At 47.6% G+C, this 23,760-nt stretch overlaps 1 protein-coding gene across 3 annotated transcripts in view; it reads left to right on the forward strand.

Moving 5' to 3' along the window:
- The first annotated feature begins 178 nt into the window (after positions 1–178).
- Positions 179–23,760, forward strand: part of MYH3 (myosin-3) — a 48,416-nt gene continuing 24,834 nt past the window's right edge. Inside the window, exons 1-27 of one of the 3 annotated variants that reach the window (XM_055723623.1) lie at positions 179–3,591; positions 3,681–6,015; positions 10,482–10,530; positions 11,081–11,286; positions 12,523–12,666; positions 12,751–12,907; positions 13,686–13,713; positions 13,795–13,903; positions 14,368–14,460; positions 14,789–14,852; positions 14,934–15,032; positions 16,400–16,503; positions 16,584–16,722; positions 17,280–17,398; positions 17,591–17,740; positions 18,188–18,358; positions 18,992–19,301; positions 19,469–19,545; positions 20,530–20,617; positions 20,709–20,826; positions 21,632–21,755; positions 21,847–21,983; positions 22,060–22,315; positions 22,488–22,730; positions 23,108–23,284; positions 23,365–23,510; positions 23,598–23,688. In XM_055723623.1, coding sequence (XP_055579598.1) covers positions 11,083–11,286; positions 12,523–12,666; positions 12,751–12,907; positions 13,686–13,713; positions 13,795–13,903; positions 14,368–14,460; positions 14,789–14,852; positions 14,934–15,032; positions 16,400–16,503; positions 16,584–16,722; positions 17,280–17,398; positions 17,591–17,740; positions 18,188–18,358; positions 18,992–19,301; positions 19,469–19,545; positions 20,530–20,617; positions 20,709–20,826; positions 21,632–21,755; positions 21,847–21,983; positions 22,060–22,315; positions 22,488–22,730; positions 23,108–23,284; positions 23,365–23,510; positions 23,598–23,688 — 3,348 coding nt within the window. In that variant the 5' untranslated portion in view covers positions 179–3,591; positions 3,681–6,015; positions 10,482–10,530; positions 11,081–11,082. Of the gene's footprint in view, positions 6,016–10,481; positions 10,531–11,080; positions 11,287–12,522; positions 12,667–12,750; positions 12,908–13,685; positions 13,714–13,794; positions 13,904–14,367; positions 14,461–14,788; positions 14,853–14,933; positions 15,033–16,399; positions 16,504–16,583; positions 16,723–17,279; positions 17,399–17,590; positions 17,741–18,187; positions 18,359–18,991; positions 19,302–19,468; positions 19,546–20,529; positions 20,618–20,708; positions 20,827–21,631; positions 21,756–21,846; positions 21,984–22,059; positions 22,316–22,487; positions 22,731–23,107; positions 23,285–23,364; positions 23,511–23,597; positions 23,689–23,760 lie in introns of all 3 variants that reach the window. The other 2 variants (XM_055723631.1, XM_055723638.1) reach the window with 2 other exon arrangements.

Consider the following 23,760-nt stretch of genomic DNA (forward strand, 5'->3'; position numbering starts at 1 on the left):
TGGTGAGCTGTGTCATTGCACTCACGTGCACCTTGCCTGCTGGCAGTGGGAGCAGCTGGTGTCCTGCTTCTTTCTGCCTCTCAGATTGACCCTGGCTATCTCTTTTCTTTTCTTTTTTTGGGTTTTTTTTTGGGGGGGTGTTTTTGGGGGGGTGTTTTTTGGGTTTTTTTGGTTTTTTTGTCTCACGTGGGGAAACTTTCTTTGGAAGTGAGGTGAGGTTTTTTCTGTTGTTTTTTTTGGTGTGGGGGGTGTGTGTGTGTTTGAAAAAATAGATCTATTGTTTAGGCAACTGTTAGGCTTTCACTGCCCTGCCTTGGTGACAGCTGGGAGCACAGGTCTGTTCCCTGCATGTTTGGGAGGACCAAGGGCGCTGCTGAGTGCTCACCAGGAGGAGACGGAGCTGTTCAAGGGATGGATATCTAGTGGGGGTAGGGGAATATGCTGGGGAGGCTCTGTCAGTGGATGTCCGGTATTTCTTCAGTGTTAGAAATAGAGCAAACTGCCCCTGTACTCATCGTACCCAAATGACCTGTAGCCCAGAGTGCAGTGCCTGGCCCTCACAGAGGGAGCTCAGGTCTGACAGGGGAGAGTTTATGATGGGACTCCTTGTCTGTGGCTGTGCTGAGCACTGGACTGAGGGGTGCCTGGCTCCCTAAGTGGGTCTCCACTGTGGAAACTTTACGGGACTACAGGTTTCACTTGGGAACTGAGTTTGTTGGAGTCTGGTGCTGTGAAGGCACACCTCTGTTACCTTGGGCAGACGGGGACCCCTGGGTACCCTGTGGACAGATGGGCGATCCAGTACAATCCTGGCAGAGGTCAGTCTGCAGAGCATTGCTGTCTGTGCCCCCCCGCCCCCACCTCACCCCAGTCTACTTGTCCCATAAAATACCAGCAGAAAATAGCATCTTTTCAGAGCGGCTGGCATCTATGAAACCAACTGCAGAGCTGATGCCATCCCAGGCTGGGGACTAGTGACAAGACGTCTGAGGAATGAGGGATGGCTCCATTGTCTACCTAAGGAAGGGAACGCATTCCTCATATGCTGCACATGTAGCCCATGGAGGAGCTGGACTAATGAGTGATAATACTTAAATCACATGGGCAAAGCCCTGTTTTAAGAATGTTTTTACCACCAGCACAGGTGAGAAGAGGTACAAAGACTGTGGCTTCAAATGTCTGCAAAGCCCGGTGTTTACACGTGCAGTCCAAATCATGCAATAATTCAGATGGGAAGGAACCTCAGGAGGTCTGTAGTCCAACCTCCTGCTCAAAGCGAGGGCAGCTTTGTGACCAGACCATGTCACTCAAGGTTTTAAACTGCTAGGGCTTGAAAACCTCCAAGGATGGAGGCTGCACAACCTCTCTAGATGGGTAAAAAAACGTTTCCTACTAGTGCAAATCTTTGTCATTTTATCCATTCTGAACTTCTCATTTCACTCAGCATTTTAACTCTTGTTCTTTCACTGTGCACCAGGGTGAAGAGCCTGACTCCATCTTCGTGATAACCTCCTTGTAGGTATTGGAAGGCTGTTAGGTCCTCCTGAAGCCTTTTCCTTCCCAGGCTGAGCAAGCCTGGTTCCCTCAGCCTCTCCTTGTGTTGTATGTGAATGGCTGGCTCCAGGACCCTGACCATCTTGACCTCAGATTCTTCTCCCCAAACTGCCCCCCTGGCCAGTTAGTTCCCAGCACGTGTTTTTGCAAGGATATTTTCCTTACTGGGCGCGGGACATTGCATTGGTCGTTGTGGAACTTTGTAAGGTGCCTGTCAGGGTCCCTCTGGATGGCAGCTCTGACCTAGAGGGTATCAGCTGCTCTCCCTGCTGTGTTGCAGTCTGTGAACTTCATAAGCAACTATATTGTTGCCTCTGCCAGATCATTGGTAGAGGTGTTAAACAGGAATACTCCCAGCACTGACCCATGCGTGTGACCCATTAACAACTGTCCTCTGAGTCTTACTGCCCAGCAAGGTTCTTTACCCATCTAGTTGCCTACCCATGCAGACCACAGACTCCTAGCTCGGACACAATAATGTTGTGGCAGATAGTTTTGGGAGCTGAGGTTGGGCAGCATTCACTGCTCTCCCCACATCCACGGATTTATTTTATCATAAAAGGCAATTGGGATGGTCAGATGGGATTTACCTCTTAGTAAATCCGTGCTGACTGTTCCCAGTTGCGTTGTCTTTTCTGTACCCAGAAATGTGCTCCAAACACATGTCTGTGGTTTTTATCCCCTCTTCATTGTTGTGGTTTTTTTTTTTTTTTTTCTTTTCTGCTCTTGAAAAAGAAACCTATCAGGAAAGCAAGCCCTTATCTTGGCTAGTGTCTCTTGAGAGGATGTGGGAGCCAGACTGGGCATCAGTCCACAGTCATCAGGGCAAAATCCAAATCAGGTTTTATTTTTCCATACTCTGTCACATGCGTACTGCCAGTGTGAAAATACTCCATGTGCCTGTCGTGATAGCCAAAAGGACTCGGTCCAAATCCGGTTTTGATCTTAAGAAGAATTGGCCTGGATCAAATGACCTGCGACATGGGAATTCATCTGCCTTCCCAGCTCCAAAACTGCGAACGCTGCAGCTGACGAGCTCACTCGTGCACAGAGCAGGCAAGAGCAGCAGAGAGGACGTGGGTCCCTGGCCTCATCCAGTCAGTGCCTGGTCCTTAGCATTCATTTTCAAGAAGCTTGTTTTGACCAGGAGCTGCTGAGCAGCTCTGCTCTTCACTTGTGTTGACCTTGAGCTGTGCTCTAGCATGGGGCCAGATGCTTTTGGAGCAGATGTCCTGCTTCAGCCTGTGCTGTGTGTTGGGGTGGTGAGGACTGCCTGGGTCACACATGTTCACACAGTGCTTTGGCTGCAGTCCTTGGGTGTATCTGAGTGATGGTAGCATCTTTAATTGCTTGTGACTACCTCCAACCAGAGCAGCCTGCTGTGCCCTGGAGGGACTGTCCAGGACAATTCCAGGGCAGGTATTTCCCACAGCACTGGATTTACATGCTGCCTTCAAACGAACTCCCCATCTGATGGTGTAAGTCACATGAGGGAGGGAAAATAGATGCTTCTGCTGTTTGGAAACAAGGTACGGTGTCCTGGTAGGTGCCAGATCCACAGACATCTGTTATCTTTCTTGACCAGTTACGTTCAGCAAATGCTTCCTGATGGTGCCAGCTGGGCCTCCATGCTTCCAGGCCTTGATGAGTCTCTTGACAAGGAGCTGCTGGCCTGAGGCCTGCAGGGTGATCCTGACTTGCTGACTGAGCAGTCACCCGGCATCATCCGCTCGGCGCAGATCTGTACCAGCACCCTTTCTGAGACAGAGACAACCTCAGGAGTGCTCCCGAGCCACCCTAAAGGATGACCCAGCCAGCTTGACTTGGGAGTGAGCCGCAATGCTGGTGAGGGGGTGGGCGGCAGAAACTGCACCCAGGGACACTGAGCTTCAGTGGCAAAGGTGTCTGGCCATTGAAGAAAGCCGGCTGAAACTTCGTGTCCTCCTGCACCCGCCCAGAATCTTTGCTGCTTGTTGGCTATTAGCAGCCTGAAGAAGAAAGCAAGTCTTCCTCATCCCTGTCTGGGGCCAGGACTATGTATGGTTTGAGATACCGCAGCTCTTTTCCCCTTTCTCCAGTAACTTTGTAGATATCTGTATTTTCTGAGCCATTTCTCTCTTCATCAGATGCGTTGTCCAAGCACTGAACCTGTGTTCGGAAGATGTGCTGCCATCAGCCCATAGCCAGGACTGTGGGATGGGTGAGGTGTCCCATGTGCTCTTCGGTGAGATACCGGATGGAGCTGAAGGCTGAGCACTGAGCTGGGCTCTTTTACCACCTACCTGCAAATCAGTATGTATCTTCAGTCAGGTAAAGCAAGCGATGTGCGGGATGCTGAGGGTGAAACGGCTAGGAACAGCCTGCCATGATGCACTGAGGTTTCTGGTTGCAGCCAACGCTTTCCAGTCCTTGCTGCTGACGTGGGGTGCTCCCCTGGAAGACCTGGGAGCTGTGGCTCCAGCACCATGCTGGGGCTGCTCAGGACCTCTCCAGCCCAGTGTCAGTGGCCGTGTCCTTAGTGAAGCAGACACTCTGGGCTGGATATGGGGGAATGGCCACAGTCCTTGCTCCTAGATGTGAACTGATAAGTAGGCCGGTTTTTACTGGATTGCTCTTAGGTTTGGTGGCCTACAAAGAAAAGCAAAAAGCTAACTTATTTCCCCTCTAGAAGAGAGTTTAAAAGGGTGGTTTGGTTAAAATGGAAACTGATTTTTTTTTTTCTTTTAAGCAAGCTATGCTGCTCATGCAATATCTAGCCCCTAACTTCTAGCAGTTCTACATCAGCTGTACATGTCCCTGGGAGTGTGAGGATCTGTGCTGGGGAGACCTGAGCAGGAATGGTTGCATCTGTCTCTGTGCAAGAGCCAGCTCATTCCATGTTTTAAGCTGTGTATTACTAGTTTAATAAAGTAGGTTTCTTCAGCATGCCAGGGAACTTACTCAGCTACAGCTTTCTAAACCTCCTTGTTCTCCCAAAGTTCTTTGTGCAAAAATAGATAGACACCAACCAGTAAATCCACCTTTAATTTGTGGGGGTATATTGAGCCATGGGCGCCCTTATCTGAATGAAGGGCAGTAATGAAAGCTCCCTGGCAACACCAGGGCTAGAGAGCCTTGCAAGGCAATGCAGCTTGCTGCGATAGCACCCTTGTGACCTTCACCTCAGGACAGCTTTGTGTCTGCAAATGATGTTGGCAGCATGGAGCAACAGATGTATCTGCAGCTGCTGTTCCCCAGGGCTGTCTGCATGTAGATGTGCACCTACACGTGTGCCCTGGAGCCTTTCGGCAGTGCTGTAGGAAGGTTTTGGGGGTAAAGGAAGCTGCTTCACTGTCCTTGGCTTGTGAGAAGCTGGAGCAGGGTATTGTTGCCTGGATGCACCCTAAATCTCCTTTTTTGCTGGGACATCATTTCATGCCTGCCCAGACACCAAGCAGCACAGCTTGTGGCAGTCCTGGCTGTGGTAGGGAGGTGTCACTGCTTCTTCACAAGGAGCAATGTTGTACCCTGTTGTGGGGCAGCAGCCCCCTTGTCCCAGCCGGGTGTGCAGTTGGCCCGTTTGCAGAGCAATCCCCTGGCACTGCCTTTGGCTGCGTGGTGTGGGGGGGGAGGCAGGACGGCCCTGGGCACTAGTAGCTCTGAGTCCAGAGGAGCAAGGAGTCCAGAGCTCTGAGCTAAGAAAGGAGATCCAGGCACTCAAGAAGTAAAACAAAAAGGCTGCTTTTCCCTATCCAGCACTTGTGAGGCCAAGAAGTAAGCATCCTTTGCTTTTACAAGAAAATACTGGGACTGAATGTGCATGCTGGTTCGCAGCAGCAACAGTGGCTCCTGAGCATCTGTGTATTAGATACAGGCTCTTGAGAAGTTAAGAAATCCCTCCTCACCACCTGATCTCTCCCTTTGCACCACACCATTTCTTAATTTAGTTTATATTTTTAGTGCACTTTGTTCACATTTGAAAAGATGTCTGTTGAAGGGGGCCATTGCTCTGAACACAGGTGTGTGGCTGAGCCCTTGCTCCTCGCCCACAGGCACCCTCATGGAGGTGTGGTGGACCGTGGTGACCTGGGTTCACAGCAGCAAGCCCAAGGCCTGTGCTCACCTTGCTTGGACAGCTCAGCCCCAGCACAGGTGGCTTTGGGTTTCCCTGGGGGCTGGCAGGGTCCTCCACAAGTGCAGAGGTGGCGCTTGTGTGTGGCCTGTCGTAGGTAATGGCTTTGTGGGTAGGAGGCTAATCCTGCACAACCCTGGGGTTTAGGTGAAGTGGTTGGGATGTCCTCCAGTCCTGGGAGTGCAATAAGAAGTCTCTCTCTACAGGAATGGGACCAAACCCCAGATGTTATACTGGGAGTGAGGTGTCCACCAGCTGAGCCCTGGAGCCTCCAGGCTGCAGCCAGGTTTCCTTCTGCTGCCTCTGCTTCTGACACTGACTCTTCAATATCTGTCTCTGCTTCTGGGAAGGTGAGAGACATCAGGTAAAAATCCGCAGGCTAGAAAAAGATTTGATTTCAGGTCTCCTGTTTCCTGCATGCTGGGAGTGACTGGAACCAGCCTGGTCAGAGGGGCTGAGCTCTGCTCAAGCCCTCCAAAAGCAGTGACAGGCTCTGCGACCAGCACTGAAGGGTTGGGTGCTCAGCACCATCACTCAGCTCAGGCCAAGCAGATCTGCATTTTTTTAGCAGTTTGTGAATTGTCCTTCTGAGGTGCTCAATGATTCCATGGACAGCGCAAGGAGCTTCGTGGCAGGCCCCTGGGGTCTGGATTTCACCCTGAAATCCACTGCTCACAGGCTGGTACCCGGATGTCCGCAGTCTGCTTTGAGTCCAGCCCAGCCTCTTTCCGTTGGAGGAGGCAAATAATTCCTCTGTGATCCCTGCAGAATGGGAAGAACAGCCACCTTGCCAGAGTGAAATATCGAGTATTTATAAAACAGTTGCTCTCTGGAAAAGTCCAGACACACGGAATAAAAGCAGTAATCTTCAGCTTGCTGAAATTTTGGAATTTCCTTGGTTGGGTTGAAGGGTCTGCAGTGTCCCACTCATTCAACTCCAAATATGATTTATAAAAAGAGATCTAGATTTATCATGGTGCTTTGTGATTTTCGTTTGCGTGAAGCTCTGTCTTCCGTATTCGTACAGCTTGTCAAACATTCAGAGGCTCCAAAGCAGTACGTCTAAACATAGAAAGGCTTGTATACTTATTTCTTGAGCCAGAAATATCTAATGCATGTCCTTAAGATGGAAGAAAAAGACCCCCAAAAACCTGTATGTGCAGATTCACCTGCACTCCCTCAGTCTCAGCACTCCTGCTTTGTAGTGTTACAGGTACATTTTTATATCTTAGCGCTTGCTCCAGGCTACCCTCTGCTAAGATTTTTATAGCAACTATTATCTTGAGAAATGTTTTTGTATAATGATGAGGAACTGCTAGAAATAGAGAGTGTGACTGTTGTAATGAAAAGTGAGGCCTTTTCGAATAGCAGTCATGTGGTAGCAATGGCTGTTGTAGCTGGTTGTGTAGTTCATGGATCAGTTACTGAGAGATGTGACAGTCATTAATGTGTACTTTTTAAGCTACTAACCCTTGCTGGGTTGGGGAGAACATGAAATGATTCTGCAGCTTGTGGCTGTACTGGAAGGCTGTGATTAGCACATTTGAGACAACGGCTGCGTGCAAATGGTTTTAAACAGTGTTCTCGGTGCAGTGCTCAGCAGGTGCCTGTCACTAGCTGGCTGCAGGGGCTACCTGTGGGTCCTTGCTCGTTGCTAATTGTTTTCATAGAACCATGGAATCGTTCAGGTTGGAAAAGACCTTTAAGATCAAGTCCAACAGTTAACCCAGGACTGACAAGTCCATCACTAAACCATGTCCCCAAGTGCTGCATCTACATGGTTTTTGAATGTTTCCAGGGATGGAGATTCTACCACCTCCCTGGGCAGCCTGTTCCCATGTGTGACCACCCTCAGTGAAGATGTTTTTCCTACCATCCAATCTAAACCTCCCCTGATGCAGCTTGAGGCTGTTACTTCTTGTCCTGTCACTTGTTACGTGAGAGCAGAGACTGACTCCTGCCTGCCTACAGCCCCTGCCAGGCAGCTGTAGGGAGCGACCAGGTCCCCCCTGAGCCTCCTCCTCCCCAGGCTGAACCCCCCAGCAACCCCAGCCGCCCCCCACCAGACTGGTGCCCCAGCCCCTTCCTGGCTCAGGACACGCTCCAGCCCCTCTGCGTCCCTCTTGGAGTGAGGGGCCCAAAGTTGAACCCAGGGTTTGAGGGGCGGCCCCACCAGTGCTGAGCACATTTCCTGCACTCTGCTCCCAGCTGGGCACCTGGATCAGTGAGAGAAAATGGGGAGAGTGGCTCTCACTGCCAGCGTGTGCTCTTTGCTCTGATCCTACAGCTGGATATAGGGAAGAGGGTCCAGCCCCCTTGCTTTTGGATATGCCTGGGAGCGGGAAAAAGCTCTGTCTGAATCACACTGTCAATTCAGTATCAGGACAAAGCCCCAAACTGATAGTTTGTCTGCTGTGTCTCAAATTTTTGCAGACAGTAAACTCAGGCACTGTGCTGAGTTCAAAGGACCGATCACAGGGATGCTTGCTAAAAAAAGCTTTCCCTCATCCTCTAGGCTTAGGAGGATTCTAGGAATTCATGGTTCATGAGATATGTGGCTGTGGTGTCCATTTTTAGTGACCTTGAATGAAATTAAGGGCAACGTGGAACATGTTTGTCAAAACACTAATGACAGTGATGCTCCTGCAAGACCATGGGGTCAGTTTTCCTCTGGCAGACTGAAAGATGAGGTGACATCCTCCATACTGAGAAGCAGCGGTCCTGGTGGGCTCCAGTGGGCGTGGTGCTTTGGGTGGTGGCAGGAGTCATCTGGGGTAGGTTTCTGGCTTCGCAGAGGTCCTGTAGGCTTCATTCTGGTGAGGAGGGCTGGTGCTGCAGCGTGTCCATGCAATGTGGAGGGTGAACAGTGACAGAAGATGACTAAAACAGGCAGGGTGACTTGGGGCAGAGGAGATCCTTCCACCCCTGCAGCAGAGTGACCTCTGTCCATGCAGGCATGAAGGCTCCCATTGCTCCTGCCAGCTGCTGTCCTCGCCTGCCCTGCCAGCTGAGCTCAACGTGCAGCCACTGCCTGTCTGCCCTGTACCAACCACGCAGAGCATTTGGGGCTGGAGGGCCTCCATTCAGAGCCCACGCTGGCCCGAAGAGGCGTCGTACCTCCTTTGCAAGAGTTTATGAGTCAGCTTTGGAAGTTTTGCAGGAGTCAGCGAGGGGTTTATCTTGTTGAAAATGTGCAACCAAGAACAGAGGTGGTTGGGCCAAAGATAGCAACCCAGCTTCTGCCTGACTGTGCTGCCTGCTGGTCGTGGTGTGCTGCCCTGAAATGGGAAAGCTCAGCCTGGGGTCCTGCTGGACCCCCAATCGCTCCTGCAGAGCTGGAGAATTTTGCTGCATTTTTATTTTTCTCCATGCTAATTCCCACTGGTTTCTTATGCTTTTCAGGGTGCACGCACATAGGCTAAAATGGATTTAATGGTGGTTTGGCAGTGTGGTCCTGGAAGCCTGCAGCACAGCCCTGCTCTGGGGAAGGGAGAAGGGTGTCTGAGCCTGTGCTGGCCGTGCCTTTCCACCAGTCCTTGGTCTGTGCTGCCCAGCCCAGAGCTGCATAGGTGCAGTGTATCCTTGCAGAGCCTCCTTCTCCTCAGACACATCTCTGCCTTTCCCCAGGTGTGGCTGAGCCTACAGCCCCAGGGATTCATGTGAAAGTGGTGCTCTGGGTCACAAGTGCTCAGGATTGTGCAGAGCTGCGCTGACCTAGCTAGCATGCAAAGGTGGCAGGTGCCCAGTGTTTTGGTGGCTGCTGTGTCCCCTTACCAATATCCTGCTTACCTGGGAATTGCTGTCAGCTGTGTCTAAGAACCTGGTAGCACGTTGTGATGTGGCTTCTGCAGCTCTTTTGGGCAGCAAGGGCAGTGAACGTTCTAGGCAGCCAAAACTGTATTCAAAGCTAAATTTCTGTAGCACTGAAATGTTCATCCCTGGCTAGATTTGGGTTTTGCTCTTTGATTAACCTCTATTTTGCCATGGTTTGTCACATCATACTTCAGTCATGGCCTGTCTTCCCATCCTCCCTGACCCATGCAGTGATGGGAAGCCACAAGAATTGCCATAACTGCTCCTACATAAATCCTCATCACCTTTTCCCCTTCCTTTCCTTTCCTCACCACCTTTCCCTTCCCCTTTTCCCTCCACCCCACGGGTGTTCCCTTGCCACTGTGCAACTCTGCCTATCCTGTGAGCAGGAGCAGTGGGGCAGGTCCCTTCTGGACTAGTATTTCTTTAACATATAGGTGAGAGCAGGTGTGAGTGAAGTGCTGGCCATGGTCATAGCTGGCAGGAGAGCAGGTTCCCAGTAGAGGAAATTCTCACAACAAAGAGTCTATAAACCACAGTTAGGTCCTGGGGTTACTAAAATTGGAAAAAAAGAGCAGCTCCTTTCTTTACGTACTGTATATGGCAGAAACTTAACGTGAATTGGTGAGCAGGCAGGAGTGTTGATCCCTTCCTTCCAAATATAGGGAAGGGGCTGAGTTAAGGGAACTGGCTGAGCCTATAAAACCTATCAGGGAGAAAGCTCTTGTCGGTGGCTCCCAGTCTCCTGACAGTGCCTGTGCTTTGTGGAGGGCTCCTGCTGCAGCTGCTGTTGCCCGTGCTTGGAGCTTTGCAAGCTGTAGCACTGTGGTGGGAAATCTGCTGTAGATTCCAAGCTGGGCCGTTCATTGGGTAGGGAAGGACCGGTATCTGCAGTTTACTTCGCTGGTCCTCAGCTGGGGTGGTTGCTTGCAGTGAGAGGTAGAGGACCTTCAGAGAGGCTGTAGCTTAGCTGGAGTCTGACCTTCCACTTTTTCTCTTTCAGAGATCAGAGATGTGAGCCCGTTCCTTCCTTCTTTCTGTCAACTGACAAGGTGAGAATTTAAGCCATGAAAACCAGTGGCTTGCCCAGATTGGCATGAGCTGGCTTTCCCCTTGCGCTCGCTGCAGGCAGGTCTCGGTTGTTCCCCTGCACAAGCAGCTCTAACCGGCCATGGCACGTGTCCGCTCCTGCCCGCTGTGGCTGCCCACCAGAGCACCAGGACAGGCTCCATGTTAAAAGGGAAGGGGGGAATCATAAATGAAGAACTGGAAATAAAACAGGCTTTCTTACTAAAGATTATGTGAACCCTCAAGAGATCCCTCCCCTTTGCTGCACTTCCCCAGGGAGCCCTCCTGCTCCTTAAGACATGGATCCCCTCTCCCTGGGGCCACGAAGGGTGGCAGCTCTCCTTCACAGCTTTTGTACATTTCAGCTTTGAAAGGCAAATACATCCCTGAAGACCTTGCAGCACACATCTGAGATGTGGGAAGGGTGCTGAGAGCAGCCAGCCTGGGGGGGCTGGTGGGTGTTCAGCTCCACTCTGCTCAACCTTAAGGACTGCAGAGGTGACCGCCGCTGCAGGGTCTGTCTTTCTGCTTCAGCCATGAGCAGAGATGCTGACATGGAGGTGTTTGGGGAGGCTGCACCATACCTGCGCAAGTCGGACAGGGAGAGGATAGAAGCTCAGAACCAGCCGTTTGATGCCAAGACCTACTGCTTTGTGGCTGACCCCGAGGTGGAGTACACCAAAGGGAAGATCAAGGCTGCACAGGGTGGGAAGATAACTGTTGAGACAGAGGATGGCAGGGTAAGTGCATTCCTCCTGGCCCTCCTCCCCGCCCTGCTGAGGGCCCTAGGGCTGCTGAAGAGGACAAGGAATGCTGCATAGACTGGCTCAGGCAAAAAAATGTGCCCTGCCCTGCCCTCCCCTCTGACTGGGACCAGCCACAGTCTCCAGAGGGAAGTATTGCTCTGGGCACTGGGATGGTCATTCTCGGTTTAGGCTTTGAAGATCAGGCAGTGCCCTGAAACAGTTTTGGTTGTAGTCTTCCCTGTCTTAGCATTCCTCAGCTGCTGCTTTTAACCTTTTCTCACCTAACACTGTCATATCCACTGATAAATTCCTTCTTTTAGTGGTAGTAGAGCAGGCAGCTACTTTGAAAGTGCCCTTGGCATGTGGAATTATTAACAGTGTCACTGGCTGCAAACAGTTTCCTAGAGATGCCTCCAAGGTGTTAATCTTGCAAAAATGCTGAAATGTCTTAGCAGCTCATGTCCTGGTAACATTTGCAAGAATAGCTGCAGCTCAAAGAACCACTTCAACCAACCTCTTGGCAAGTAGGTGGTACAAGGTTTTTAAGAAAGCAAATAAAGGATAAAGCTGTCATCCCTTGGTTCGCTCCCAGCCTCCAGCAATCGCAGGCATGTGACTGAGCAGAGGCTGCAGCAGGCGTGCAGCTGCCATCCGTGTGTGCATCTGCTTTCCTGCACATCTGCCCCCGGCCCCTGACAGCACAGCCACAGGCTCTGGCTGTGCGACAGGATGGTCACCCACAATGTGAGCCCAGTAGACGGTGCTATTTGGTAGAGCTGGAGCCTTTGTTCAATTAGGAATAGCAACAGGCATGACTGGAACAAATATGTTCTGAGGAAGGATTTGCTGTTGATGAATCTGACGCTGCTACTGTCCTGTCTCTTGGGCAGTGTGCAGCATTAGTCTTGGAGGCTGAAAGGCAGGCTGGCAGCAGCTGTGCCCCTGGCTATTACAGCCGTGACCTGAAGTTCATAGGTCTGTGTGGATGTAGCAATTCCAGGACAGTAAACAAACATCCTGTAAATTTGCCAGTGTGGTAGAGTTCCTGGCCAGCAGTAGTGTCTGTCCTGTAATAGCCATATCTTCTTTTGCACAGTTAAACAGAAAGCAAAATACGAATTAGAGCAGCCTTCCAGATATTATTACCTCTCTGTGTTTGTGTCTCTGTGTGTACACATGGAAGGAGCATCAAGAGTTGCTAAATCAAGGTGAACTCTTTCTGAATTATAGATGGTTGCTGTCAAACCCGATGATGTATATGCCATGAACCCACCTAAATTTGACAGAACTGAGGATGTGGCCATGTTGACCCACCTGCATGAACCTGCCATCCTCTACAACCTCAAGGACCGCTACAGCTCCTGGATGATCTATGTTAGTTCCCTCTCATGGCAAAGGAGAAAATCCAGGTGCCAGGAGATGGACTTCACTGACTCTTTTGTTTTTTTTTTCATGCAGACCTACTCGGGGCTCTTCTGCATCACTGTCAACCCCTACAAGTGGCTGCCGGTGTACAACCCGGAGGTGGTGTTGGCCTACCGAGGCAAGAAGCGCCAGGAGGCCCCTCCACACATCTTCTCCATCTCGGACAACGCCTATCAGTTCATGCTGACCGGTGAGATTTTCTGTTTTGACCAGACTCATAGAAAACAACTGTGTCAGAAACACTGCTTCTGCCAAATACCTTCCCTTGTCTGCCATGGGCTCGGTTGCCTTTCCCATCTCCTGCACGGGTGTGCTACCCGAATTCTTTGTTTTGCATCACCTTGCAGATTATCTCCTTGGGTTCACAACTATTGTACTGTGGAATTAGATGTGTCTTTTTTTATCGCTAGGTGATATAAAACCAGCTCCAGACATTTTTCCCTGAATCCCGAAATAGGTTTTCTATTTTTGAAGTGCTGCACTGTTGTACTGTACATTATCTGTATTTCTGGTCTAAGTACCAAGCTAAGCACCATAGCAGGAAGCACTGCAAGGGGCAGGTGCGGTTGGATAGGACACGCTACCTGGGAAGTCCCCAGTCAGCACACCAGCATGTAGCTTCAGGCAACAGCGGGTGGTTTCAACAGAGCTGGAAGAAATATTTTCACCAAAATACATGGGCTTAGTTTGATTGTTTCCTGTCCTGTGTTAAATAGTAATAAAGGTAAAGAATGGTAAAGATAGAAGCAAAGAGGAGAGTGCAGGATGGAACATAGGCAGAAGAGAGAAGATGAAAAGTGGAGCACAGGTTGGGGAAGAGAGGAGAAGAAGATAACCATGCATCCTTTCAGTTTTGTTTGCAGAGATTGTGGTTTTTTCCCTTTGAGGGACACTGGGTCATGGGTTACATGAGAACTTGCACTTTTCTGTACAGCTTCTCTGACTGCAGTTACTTTTCCCTTTGACAGATGATGAAAATCAGTCTATCCTAATCACGTAAGTACATCTGTCACTTTGAACTTTGTCTTCTACAAAAAGTGGGTGGATAATTCTTTGCTCTGTGCTTACTTTTGACAGCGGAGAATCCGGTGCCGGGAAGACTGTGAACACGAAGTGTGTCATCCAGTACTTTGCAACAATTGCAGCGAGCGGGGACCTAGCCAAGAAGGAGGAGTCCTGGATGAAGGTTTGAGGAAGAAAGGCTTGGCAGAGGGGCAGTTTGGGACGTTATCGACTTATGGCTGCAAAAACATTTACTTCAAAATATGAAATATCATTTATTAGCTTCAGCCACTCTCAAGAGGCAGTAAGACCAGGGGCTGATATGTGGTTAGGACCACAACAAATACAAGGCACCAGAGCTGCCACTGGTGTCCTGGAAGAATCAGAAGCTTCAGTGTCTTCACACAGAGCACTCTGTCCCTGTGGCCGAGAGATGAGAGCTCTGACCATGGGAGAAATTTTGTATAAGAGAAAAATGAATTGTCTACCATTTACACACCATGCTGGTTCTTGGTGCTGCGGTAACACTGTACAGCTGAAATGGAGGGCATGTGGCTGCACATGTAATCAGGCAAGCCACAATATAGTCACTCTTTCCTGCCACATAGCCCATGGTGTTTTTCAATAATTATTCAAATATTCTTGCAGGGTACGCTGAAAGATCAAATCATCAGCGCTAACCCACTGCTGGAGGCCTTTGGGAATGCCAAGACTGTGAGAAATGACAACTCCTCACGCTTTGTGAGTCATCGTGTTTCTCTCTGCTCTCCTGCATTGTTAATCCTAGTTGTCTGCTTGTTCCTCGCAACTGGGAGCCACTGGTCTGTGGGATAAATGTTCTTGGTGCAAACTTCTGGTTTGTTTGTCAGACGCTGATGTGTTTACAGCTATTTCATGCTCACAGCTGCGTGGGCTGCAACAAATTGTTCCCTGTTATCTGTGTTTGAATATCTAAGATAGGTCAGACAGGTTTGAAATGCTGTCACTGAGATTCAGGAAAGGAAGGAAAACAGCCTGGCCTGTTACCCTGAGAATGCTGCACTGACCACTACTTTTGTCTGCTTGCCAGGGCAAATTCATTCGTATTCATTTTGGTACCTCTGGAAAACTGTCCTCTGCTGACATTGAGACCTGTGAGTACATGATGGGGCCTTACTGCTTTATTATAAAGTAAAGAAGAGCTTGAAAAATTTATATGTGCATACATATTACAGACTTGCTGGAAAAGTCAAGAGTCACTTTCCAGCTGAAAGCTGAGAGAAGCTACCACATCTTCTACCAGATCCTCTCCAACAAGAAGCCTGAACTGCTTGGTAAGGACAGCCATCACCTGGTGATGCTTTACAGTAAAATCAGTATGGGAAATTTTTCCCCAAATGTGCCAGCTCAGTGACAGAGGGTACTGTGGCACCTGCTGGCCTAGGGCCACATGTCACAAGCACCCAGCTTCCCTTTTTGGCAGGTGCCTCAGACCGTGCATTGAAGCTTTGGCCACGTGCTTATTCATGTAATCCAGCATCAACAATGCCTGGGTTACCAAAGCTGTACATGGCACTTTTATCTCTGTATAACAGTGTCACATTAGGGGTTACTCCACCTCCAATTTATCTTCCCTGGGTAAGTTCTAACATAAACTGTGTGCAGGTGAGGTGTGGGGGTGGCTAATTTACTCTGCCTTACACCTTGCTGTTCTTGCTTGTGTGGAAATTCCAACTAATATGGGCCAGATCCTGTGAATAATCTTCAACAGAAAGGTAAGAAGTTCCCTGGGTGCAGGATGGCCAGATATTGTGATCTACAAACCATCTATCTAAACTCTTTATCACATAGGCAAAAGTTCTTCCCCATTTCCAGTACAGCCCCTCCAGCCTTTTCCCCCTTCCCACTGCCGTGGCATACCCTACCCATGCCCCGCATCTCTCCCAGACCCTTCTGCCACACGCTCAACTACTGCACCCTCACTCCACGCTGCCCATCCCTCCCAGCTCTCCACAGAACATTTCCCAAGGTGGAGTTTCTCCCTGCATCCTCCCACTACGTGCCTTGCCGACGTTTACCACCTCCTTCTTCCCTTCTTCCCGACTGCCGTGCCCCAGAGGACTGCATGTCTGTACAAGGACACAGACAGATTTATCTTCAATGTATGGAGGACTTCTCTCTGGCGTGCTGCACAGCACCGCTGCACACCTGCACACCTTCAGTTCTGCTCTTACTCTGCTCTAGGATTCAGGACTGAAAACAAGTTAGAATTTTGATCTCAATTAGATGGCGATAAACACACATGCTTGTATTACTTATGTGCATCAGCACACAGCACCAGCAGGTGCAAGGGGCATTCAGGATGGATTAGTATATGTCACATATGAGGACAAGCCTGTACGAGTCTTACCTAAAAATATCTTTCTTAAAAATAATTTATTTGGATGGCCCTTGTTCCTTGTTTGCCAGAGCTGAATGTTCAGTTCCCAGTTCACAGCATATTAAACTGGTAGGACTGAGAACTCACCTGGGACTTTCTGCTCATCCAGTGGAAGGCAGATGAATGGCTTTACTCTGTCTTTCCTGTCTCTTAATAGAAAAAATTGGGGATGCAAAAGGAAAAAGAGCCTGTGAAACCTTGCTGAGCCGTTGTTCCATTTTCGCTGCCAGTTTGGCTCTCACTCCTTTGTTTGCCTTTCAGAGATGCTCCTCATCACAGCCAACCCGTATGATTACCCATTCATCAGCCAAGGGGACATTTCTGTGGCCAGCATTGATGACCGGGAGGAGCTTGTTGCCACAGATGTGAGTACATTTAGCAAGGAGAGGCAGTATCACTTTTACCATCACCACTGTTCTAATCAGCTGATCTATCCGGTGTGCAGGCAGCCATTGACATTTTGGGCTTCAGCTCCGATGAGAGAATGGGGATTTACAAACTGACAGGGGCAATCCTGCACTACGGGAACATGAAATTCAAGCAGAAGCCACGTGAAGAGCAGGCAGAGCCGGATGGCACGGAAGGTAGTACCTTCATGGCTTGGAGAGATGTATTTCCAACTGTCTTCATACCATTTTTCACTAGAAATGCACGGAGTCTTCCAGGAAAGAACCAGTTGTTCCTTGATGAATGTAAGAAAAAAAAAGGTTCAGCCTTCAGCTTACCACACCCTGTAGAGTTGCTTTCTGCATCCACTTTATTCCTGCTGAAGGACCCTGCGTGTGGGACACCTTGCTGTGGCGTGCACCAGTTTCTGATAGCAGATCCGGATGGGTTCTGCTTGGGTGATGTTGTGGAGAAGTGGCTTGAAGGGAAAACCACTCTGTTGCCCCATCACCGATGCATGCACTGGTTTTACCGTGCCTGTTGGTGCTGTTGTAGCCACTCAATCACGAGGGTGAGCCCAACAAGCCTTTTTGGAAAAGTAAATAAGAATGCCAATGAAGCTTTGTGGGTAGAGTAAAGCCAACCAGTCTGCCAAGTTTCAGAGTGAGCTCTGGCTGGTTCCAAGGAATTCGGCCTGTCCCAGCTAAGAAGAAAGTTTTTCAGCTTTTTTTTTGTTTGTTTGTTTGTTTTACAGAGGCTGACAAAGCAGCGTACCTGATGGGCCTGAACTCAGCAGACTTGCTGAAAGCTTTGTGCTATCCCCGGGTGAAAGTGGGAAATGAATATGTCATGAAGGGTCAAACAGTGGATCAGGTGAGTGTCAGGGAGCAGCAGGGACCATCCTCTCCCTGAGGGGCTGGAGTGGGTGCGGGTCACAGCTGGGTATCGTCAGGACCATTAAGGCCTATTAGTGCACTCTGTGGGCTGATGGCACGTGTGCATGGCTTTATTCTGGTGATGCACTAGCGGTGCTCTGACACAGCTGTGTGAACCATCTCCTTGCAGGTGCAGCAGGCTGTGAATGTAATTTCCAGGTCAGTCTATGAAAAACTCTTCCTGTGGATGGTGATGCGCATCAACCAACAACTGGATACAAAGCTGCCAAGACAGCACTTTATTGGCATCTTAGACATTGCTGGCTTTGAGATTTTTGAGGTTTGGTTTTATATAGCACTCTCAGACTTCTGGCTATCTTTAAACACTTATTTATCCTTTTCTTTGACTTTTCTGACTTCTCCTTATCCTCATCCCAATGCAGCCCTGGAGAACAAGGCTGAAGCTGCTTCTGCCATTGTAGATCCACCAGCCACTTTGCAAGAGAAAAGAAACAGCTGAAGCATAGTTGTGAAGCTGCTGAGTCCCTCCCCACAAAATCTCTATTTAGTGACGTTAGTGTCTCCCCAAAAAATTGCCAATTTAGGCTACATCAACCATGTGCTGCACAGCACAGCTTTTCTGTAAGACTGGACCACCCATGATATATTCTTTATGCTATTACCAAAACCTTTCAGGGGTAGTCTTGCTGACCTTGCCCTGACATCACTATGAAATGAATTGAATAGAGTCAGTTTAACAATATTAACACATTCGCTCAAATATTAGTTCAACAGCCTGGAGCAGCTGTGCATCAACTTCACCAATGAGAAGCTGCAACAGTTCTTCAACCGCCACATGTTCGTGCTGGAGCAGGAGGAGTACAAGAAGGAGGGAATTGAGTGGGAGTTCATTGACTTTGGGATGGACCTGGCTGCCTGCATTGAGCTCATTGAGAAGGTGAGTTTCTTAGGCAGCTTGTGCAATCACACAAATCATATCTGGAAGGAGTTCTTGAGAGTGTTTGCACTGAGTGCCTTCAATACAACCTGTGTGAAGCTTCCGGGTCTCCTTACCTCTTCCTTTCCTTGAAATGTGACCCTGGTGACTGACTAGAGATGTATTCTGCCTTCTGAGAAGAAATTGCTTTTATTTCTCCGTTCTGTCTTTTTTTCTGCCACAAAATTATATTGTCAGTTGTCATGTCATTTCATACCCCAGTTGTCTTCTGTCTTTGCGTCCTTCTCAAGTTTTCCTCTCAGTTAAACTGAAATATAAGAAAGCCTCATGTCTTCTTGCTTTTATCTCGTTCTGGATAAGGAGAAGACACTACTGTATTCCAAGAAAATACTGCGCAGTTTTTGCTTGGCTCACTTTGTTTTCTGGCTGATGGCTGGGTAGCTCAAATCTCTATGAAAATCTGGTGCTTTTGAATATCTTGCCAGCTTTTTTTCAGAAAAAATCTTGCTTACCTGCTCCTCCCAAGCTAATTCTCTGTAAAATACCTCCAATACTTTACTTTTAGCATTTCTTTCACTCCATATTATTATAACTTGAATTCATCTTATTTGAAAAGACCTTTTTTCTATCCAGCCCATGGGCATCTTCTCCATCCTGGAAGAGGAGTGCATGTTCCCCAAGGCAACTGACACCTCTTTCAAGAACAAGCTCTATGACCAGCACCTGGGCAAGTCCAACAACTTCCAGAAGCCCAAGCCTGCCAAAGGCAAGGCTGAGGCCCACTTCTCCCTGGTGCACTATGCTGGCACGGTGGACTACAACATCACTGGCTGGCTGGAGAAGAACAAGGACTCCCTGAATGAAAGTGTTGTGGGGCTGTATCAGAAATCATCAATGAAAATTTTATGCAGTCTTTATGCCACCTTTGCTTCCATAGATGAAGGTAAGATCAGAGGACCATGTCTCCTGTCTGGTGTTTCCAGCTGTAGCTATCACCTGACTTGAATCAGTGTTGTCAGTATTTGTGCTCTGTGTATTAGATGCACAATTATAATGCTGTCAAAGGGATCTACAACAATACCTCAGTTGGACTGTCATCTCATTTTCCAGTTGAAAATGGTGGTATTAAGAAGAAAGGAACCAAGAAAAAGGGCTCTTCCTTCCAAACTGTCTCTGTACTCTTTCGGGTAGGTGCGTTCTCTGGCACAGCACGGGCCAGCTGCAGGGACCGCCGAGAAGGCAGTCCTGTCAGACCTGTCTGCACTGGCTCACCATTCCCACTTTCCCTGTTGCCATATGATACTGTGGAAAGTTACCTTTGGGATCTGGTAAAGCTTAATTTGAATTCTCCTTTGCTGATGAGGTTCAATGGGATGATGTTCATGTGCTTTGACCAGGTTACAGAGTTCCAAGACAGCCCAAAGATTGTCTTGGCTTTGACCTTTGGTGCTAACAGCATCCTTCCCTTCTTTGGCTGTAAACTGGCTTCCTCCAGGGTGGGTCTCTGTGTGGCCCCCGGTGCCTTGCAGTCACTGTGGGCAACACGAATTACATGTTGCAGCCCCCCAATGCTAGTGTGACACATCTGTATCCTGGGGCCAGGAGCAGGCTCTGCCCTGCCTGACAGAACGAGGAACGCAGCCTTCACCTGGCTGTGACGTGGGTAATGTCAGCATTGCATGAGGTGATTGAAGAACTGCAATGCTAACAAAAGCTGTCCTGCAGAGCAGATGACCTCTGATGTCATAGACAAACATTGATTTTGTGGCTCAAGTCTCTTTTAATTATACATAACGAATATACTTAAGTAATAAAACCAAAAAAATCAACCCATTCATTCATTCGATCAAAAGTTTGTTTGATCAAGGAAGACCACTGTTGGTATCCTGGAATATTGTTGCTTTCTTTCCATCTGTGTCCTGATTAATATGTCTTCATGATTCTAGCTGGTAAGGACACATTTTCATTTTAAGACAGGAGGAAAGCTTATCAATTGTGTCTACTGTTAGTAGCTATTTACTTTGATGCCTACACAGGGTTGTAGAATATTCACTAGAAGAGTAAGGAAAAGATTCTGAATTTGTATTTTTCATTAGAGTCAAACCATATGGAGAATATTAGCATTATGTCTTGAATTAATACAGACTTTGCAAATGATCTCTTTTTTACAGGAAAATCTAAATAAGCTGATGTCCAACTTGCGAGCAACTCATCCTCATTTTGTGCGTTGTATCATTCCTAACGAAACAAAGACCCCAGGTAATTCATAAAACATAGATTAGAAACTGGCAGAAAGACCAATTGACCAGTGCTAGAAAAATCAGTATATCCCCATGTTGCTCTGTCATAGGGCTGATGAATCACAAGCTTGTTCTGCACCAGCTGAGATGTAATGGTGTTCTGGAAGGCATTCGAATCTGCAGAAAAGGATTTCCCAGCAAGATATTATATGGGGATTTTAACCAGAGGTCTGTGATAACGTTCTTGTGTTTGAGCCCAATTCATTTGAGAGGAGAGTCTTGCTAAACAAGTCAATGATACAGTTCTTAGGAAAGTACTATTTTAATATTTAACAACCATGGAAAGTATGAAGACATATCTAATAGCAGGGTCTGTGGGGGCAGTGTCCACCCAAATGCCAGTGTAAATGCAGGTGTAAAGATTTCTGAAAATGCAGGAACTTGTCGTCTGAAAGATAGGCTTAAAGCAAGAGATCAAGGGGCCTGAAAAAGGATGTTGTCAAGGTAGAAGTGAAGTATACCTTTCCTGCAGTGAGGGTGAACAGCTTACCTGGGACACTCTCAAGGTTTGAAGGCTTCGAATAAGATTGAAATGTCTTTAAAAAAAAATTTACTATATTAATCACAAGAAGGGGGCTGGATGAACATGGCATTGGGAGGATGGTGTGCCTGTGTTATAGAAGAGGTCAGAGAGATAATTTTAGCAGGCCCCCTATTCTTAAAACGCATTAATTTTTTGAGTTCACAGCTAACCTAGTGAACTGGCCCCTTGATTAGTGTAAATGACTGTGACACAGATGAGCAGAGTCTCTCAGATCCAGAGAACAGACCGTCCGTGCCTTCACTCTCTGAGGGATGTAAGACATGCTGGGAGCCTACGGAACTGACCAGCTTCTTACTGCTTTGCTGTTTAAGGCTGGAGGTGTGAGTCAGACTCAGCCTCCCCCTGTACCTTCAGAGTGACAGCTGTTCTTGTAGCATCCTGTGCACTAAAATGATGCCGGTGGTTAAGCTTTTTCCTTTATTTTGTCAGATACCGCCTTCTGAATGCTGGTGTCATTCCAGAAGGACAGTTTGTTGATAGCAAGAAGGCATGTGAAAAGTTGCTGTCTTCTATTGAAATAGATCATACTCAGTACAAATTTGGACACACTAAGGTAAACACTTAGTTTTTCCACACAATGAGAAATCATCCATTGCATTGAAATATAAGCCCAGCAATGACTGATCTCTGTTCTTTGGTTGCAGGTGTTCTTCAAAGTAGGTTTGCTAGCTGTCCTGGAAGAGATGAGAGATGATTGTTTAGGACAACTGATCACACAGACACAGTCTTTATGCAGGGGATACCTCAGGAGACTTGAATTTAAAATAATGCTAAAGCGAAGGTGTGTGTCTTCTGTGAGGTCTGATGTCTCAAAGCTGTGCTTTTTTCACAGTACTGATGGATCACTTCGATTTCAGGGATTCCATCTTCTGCATTCAGTACAACATCCGTGCGTTCATGAATGTCAAGCACTGGCCCTGGATGAAGTTGTTCTTCAAGATAAAACCCCTCTTAAAAAACGTGGAAACTGAGAAAGAGATGGCCATGATGAAGGAAGAGTTTGAGAGAACAAAAGAAGAACTGGCTAAATCAGAAACCCAGAGGAAAGAACTGGAAGAAAAACTGGTGACTCTGGTGCAAGAGAAAAAGCACCTGCAGCTGCAAATACAGACTGTACGTAATTTAAAATATTCTGGCTCCTGAGATTACATCAGTTTTGTATGAGTGTTCAGGAAAGGTCTGAATGGAAATTCTGTTATTTCATGTTCCTGTTGCATAATGGGCAGGTGATTTCTGCACGTGTCAATGCGTGATAACAAAACACATTTCTGTTTTCTTTAAAAAGGAAAATGAAAATTTGGCTGATGCTGAAGAGAGATGTGACCAGCTGATCAAATCAAAATTCCAGCTGGAAGCAAGATTAAAGGAGTTAGTGGAAAAACTGGAGGATAAAGAGGAGATAAATGCTGATCTGGCAGCCAGAAAGAGGAAACTGGAGGACGAATGCTCTGAGCTGAAGAAAGATATTGATGACCTTGAGTTAACATTGGCCAAGGCTGAAAAGGAAAAGCATGCCACAGAAAACAAGGTATTTTTTATTTCTGCTTTTTGCATGTTTAATAATAGTTGCGCTATCTATACATAAGATGTAAAGGTGCAGTCAACTTGAACAATAACGTGATGCTGTATAAGGAAACCTATAGGTTTGATGTTAAATTTGCTCACCTCTATTGTGCAGGACAACCAACCCGTAAGCATACAAAAATGCTTTAAGATGAAAGTTCAGGGTTGCTTTGTGACTTCAGAAGGGTTGATAGATAACAGAGATTATATAGCTTGACCATATAATGCAACTAATGAAGTCTCTTTGGTAGCCTGGCAAAGAGTTTATTTCCTTTGTGTGATCGCTAGCCTATACCAAAGACAAAATTGTTAATGATCTTCAAGTATTTTGCCTTACAATAGGTTAAAAATCTAAATGAAGAAATGACAGGTTTGGGTGAGACTATTGAGAAGTTAGACAAGGAGAAGGCGGCCCTGCAAGAAGCCCACCAGCAGGCACTGGATGACCTGCAAATTGAGGAGGACAAAGTTAATTCCCTCACCAAAGCCAGGATCAAGCTGGAGCAACAAGTGAACCATGTGAGCATGTTCAACACAAGAAGAAGGGGCAGATTGTTCAGTTGTTCCATCAGTCATCTTTATATATGTTTATGTTACAGGTTGAAGGATCTTTAGAACAGGAAAGAAAAGTTTGTATGGATCTTGAACGAGCAAAGAGAAAGCTTGAGGGAGACTTGAAACTTTCCCAGGAAACCATAATGGATCTGGAGAATTCTAAACAACATTTAGATGAAAAATTAAGGAAGTATGAGAAAAAAAATCTGTGTCAAATTTACTATTTGATTTTAACTGGACTTACTTTCTTTTTATTAAAATAACATTTCCTTCACAGGAAAGACTTTCAGTTTAACCAGATGCAAAACAAGATGGAGGAACAGCAGAATTCAGGTACTCGATTGCAGAAGAAGATCAGAGAATTGCAGGCAAGAGAATTTATATAAGTACTTCATTATTACTGTTTGCTTCTTTAAACTGTAGTAGCATGAATAATGCTT

This window comes from Falco cherrug, chromosome 1 (assembly GCF_023634085.1).
Source record: "Falco cherrug isolate bFalChe1 chromosome 1, bFalChe1.pri, whole genome shotgun sequence".
Classification (NCBI taxonomy): Eukaryota; Metazoa; Chordata; class Aves; order Falconiformes; family Falconidae; genus Falco; species Falco cherrug.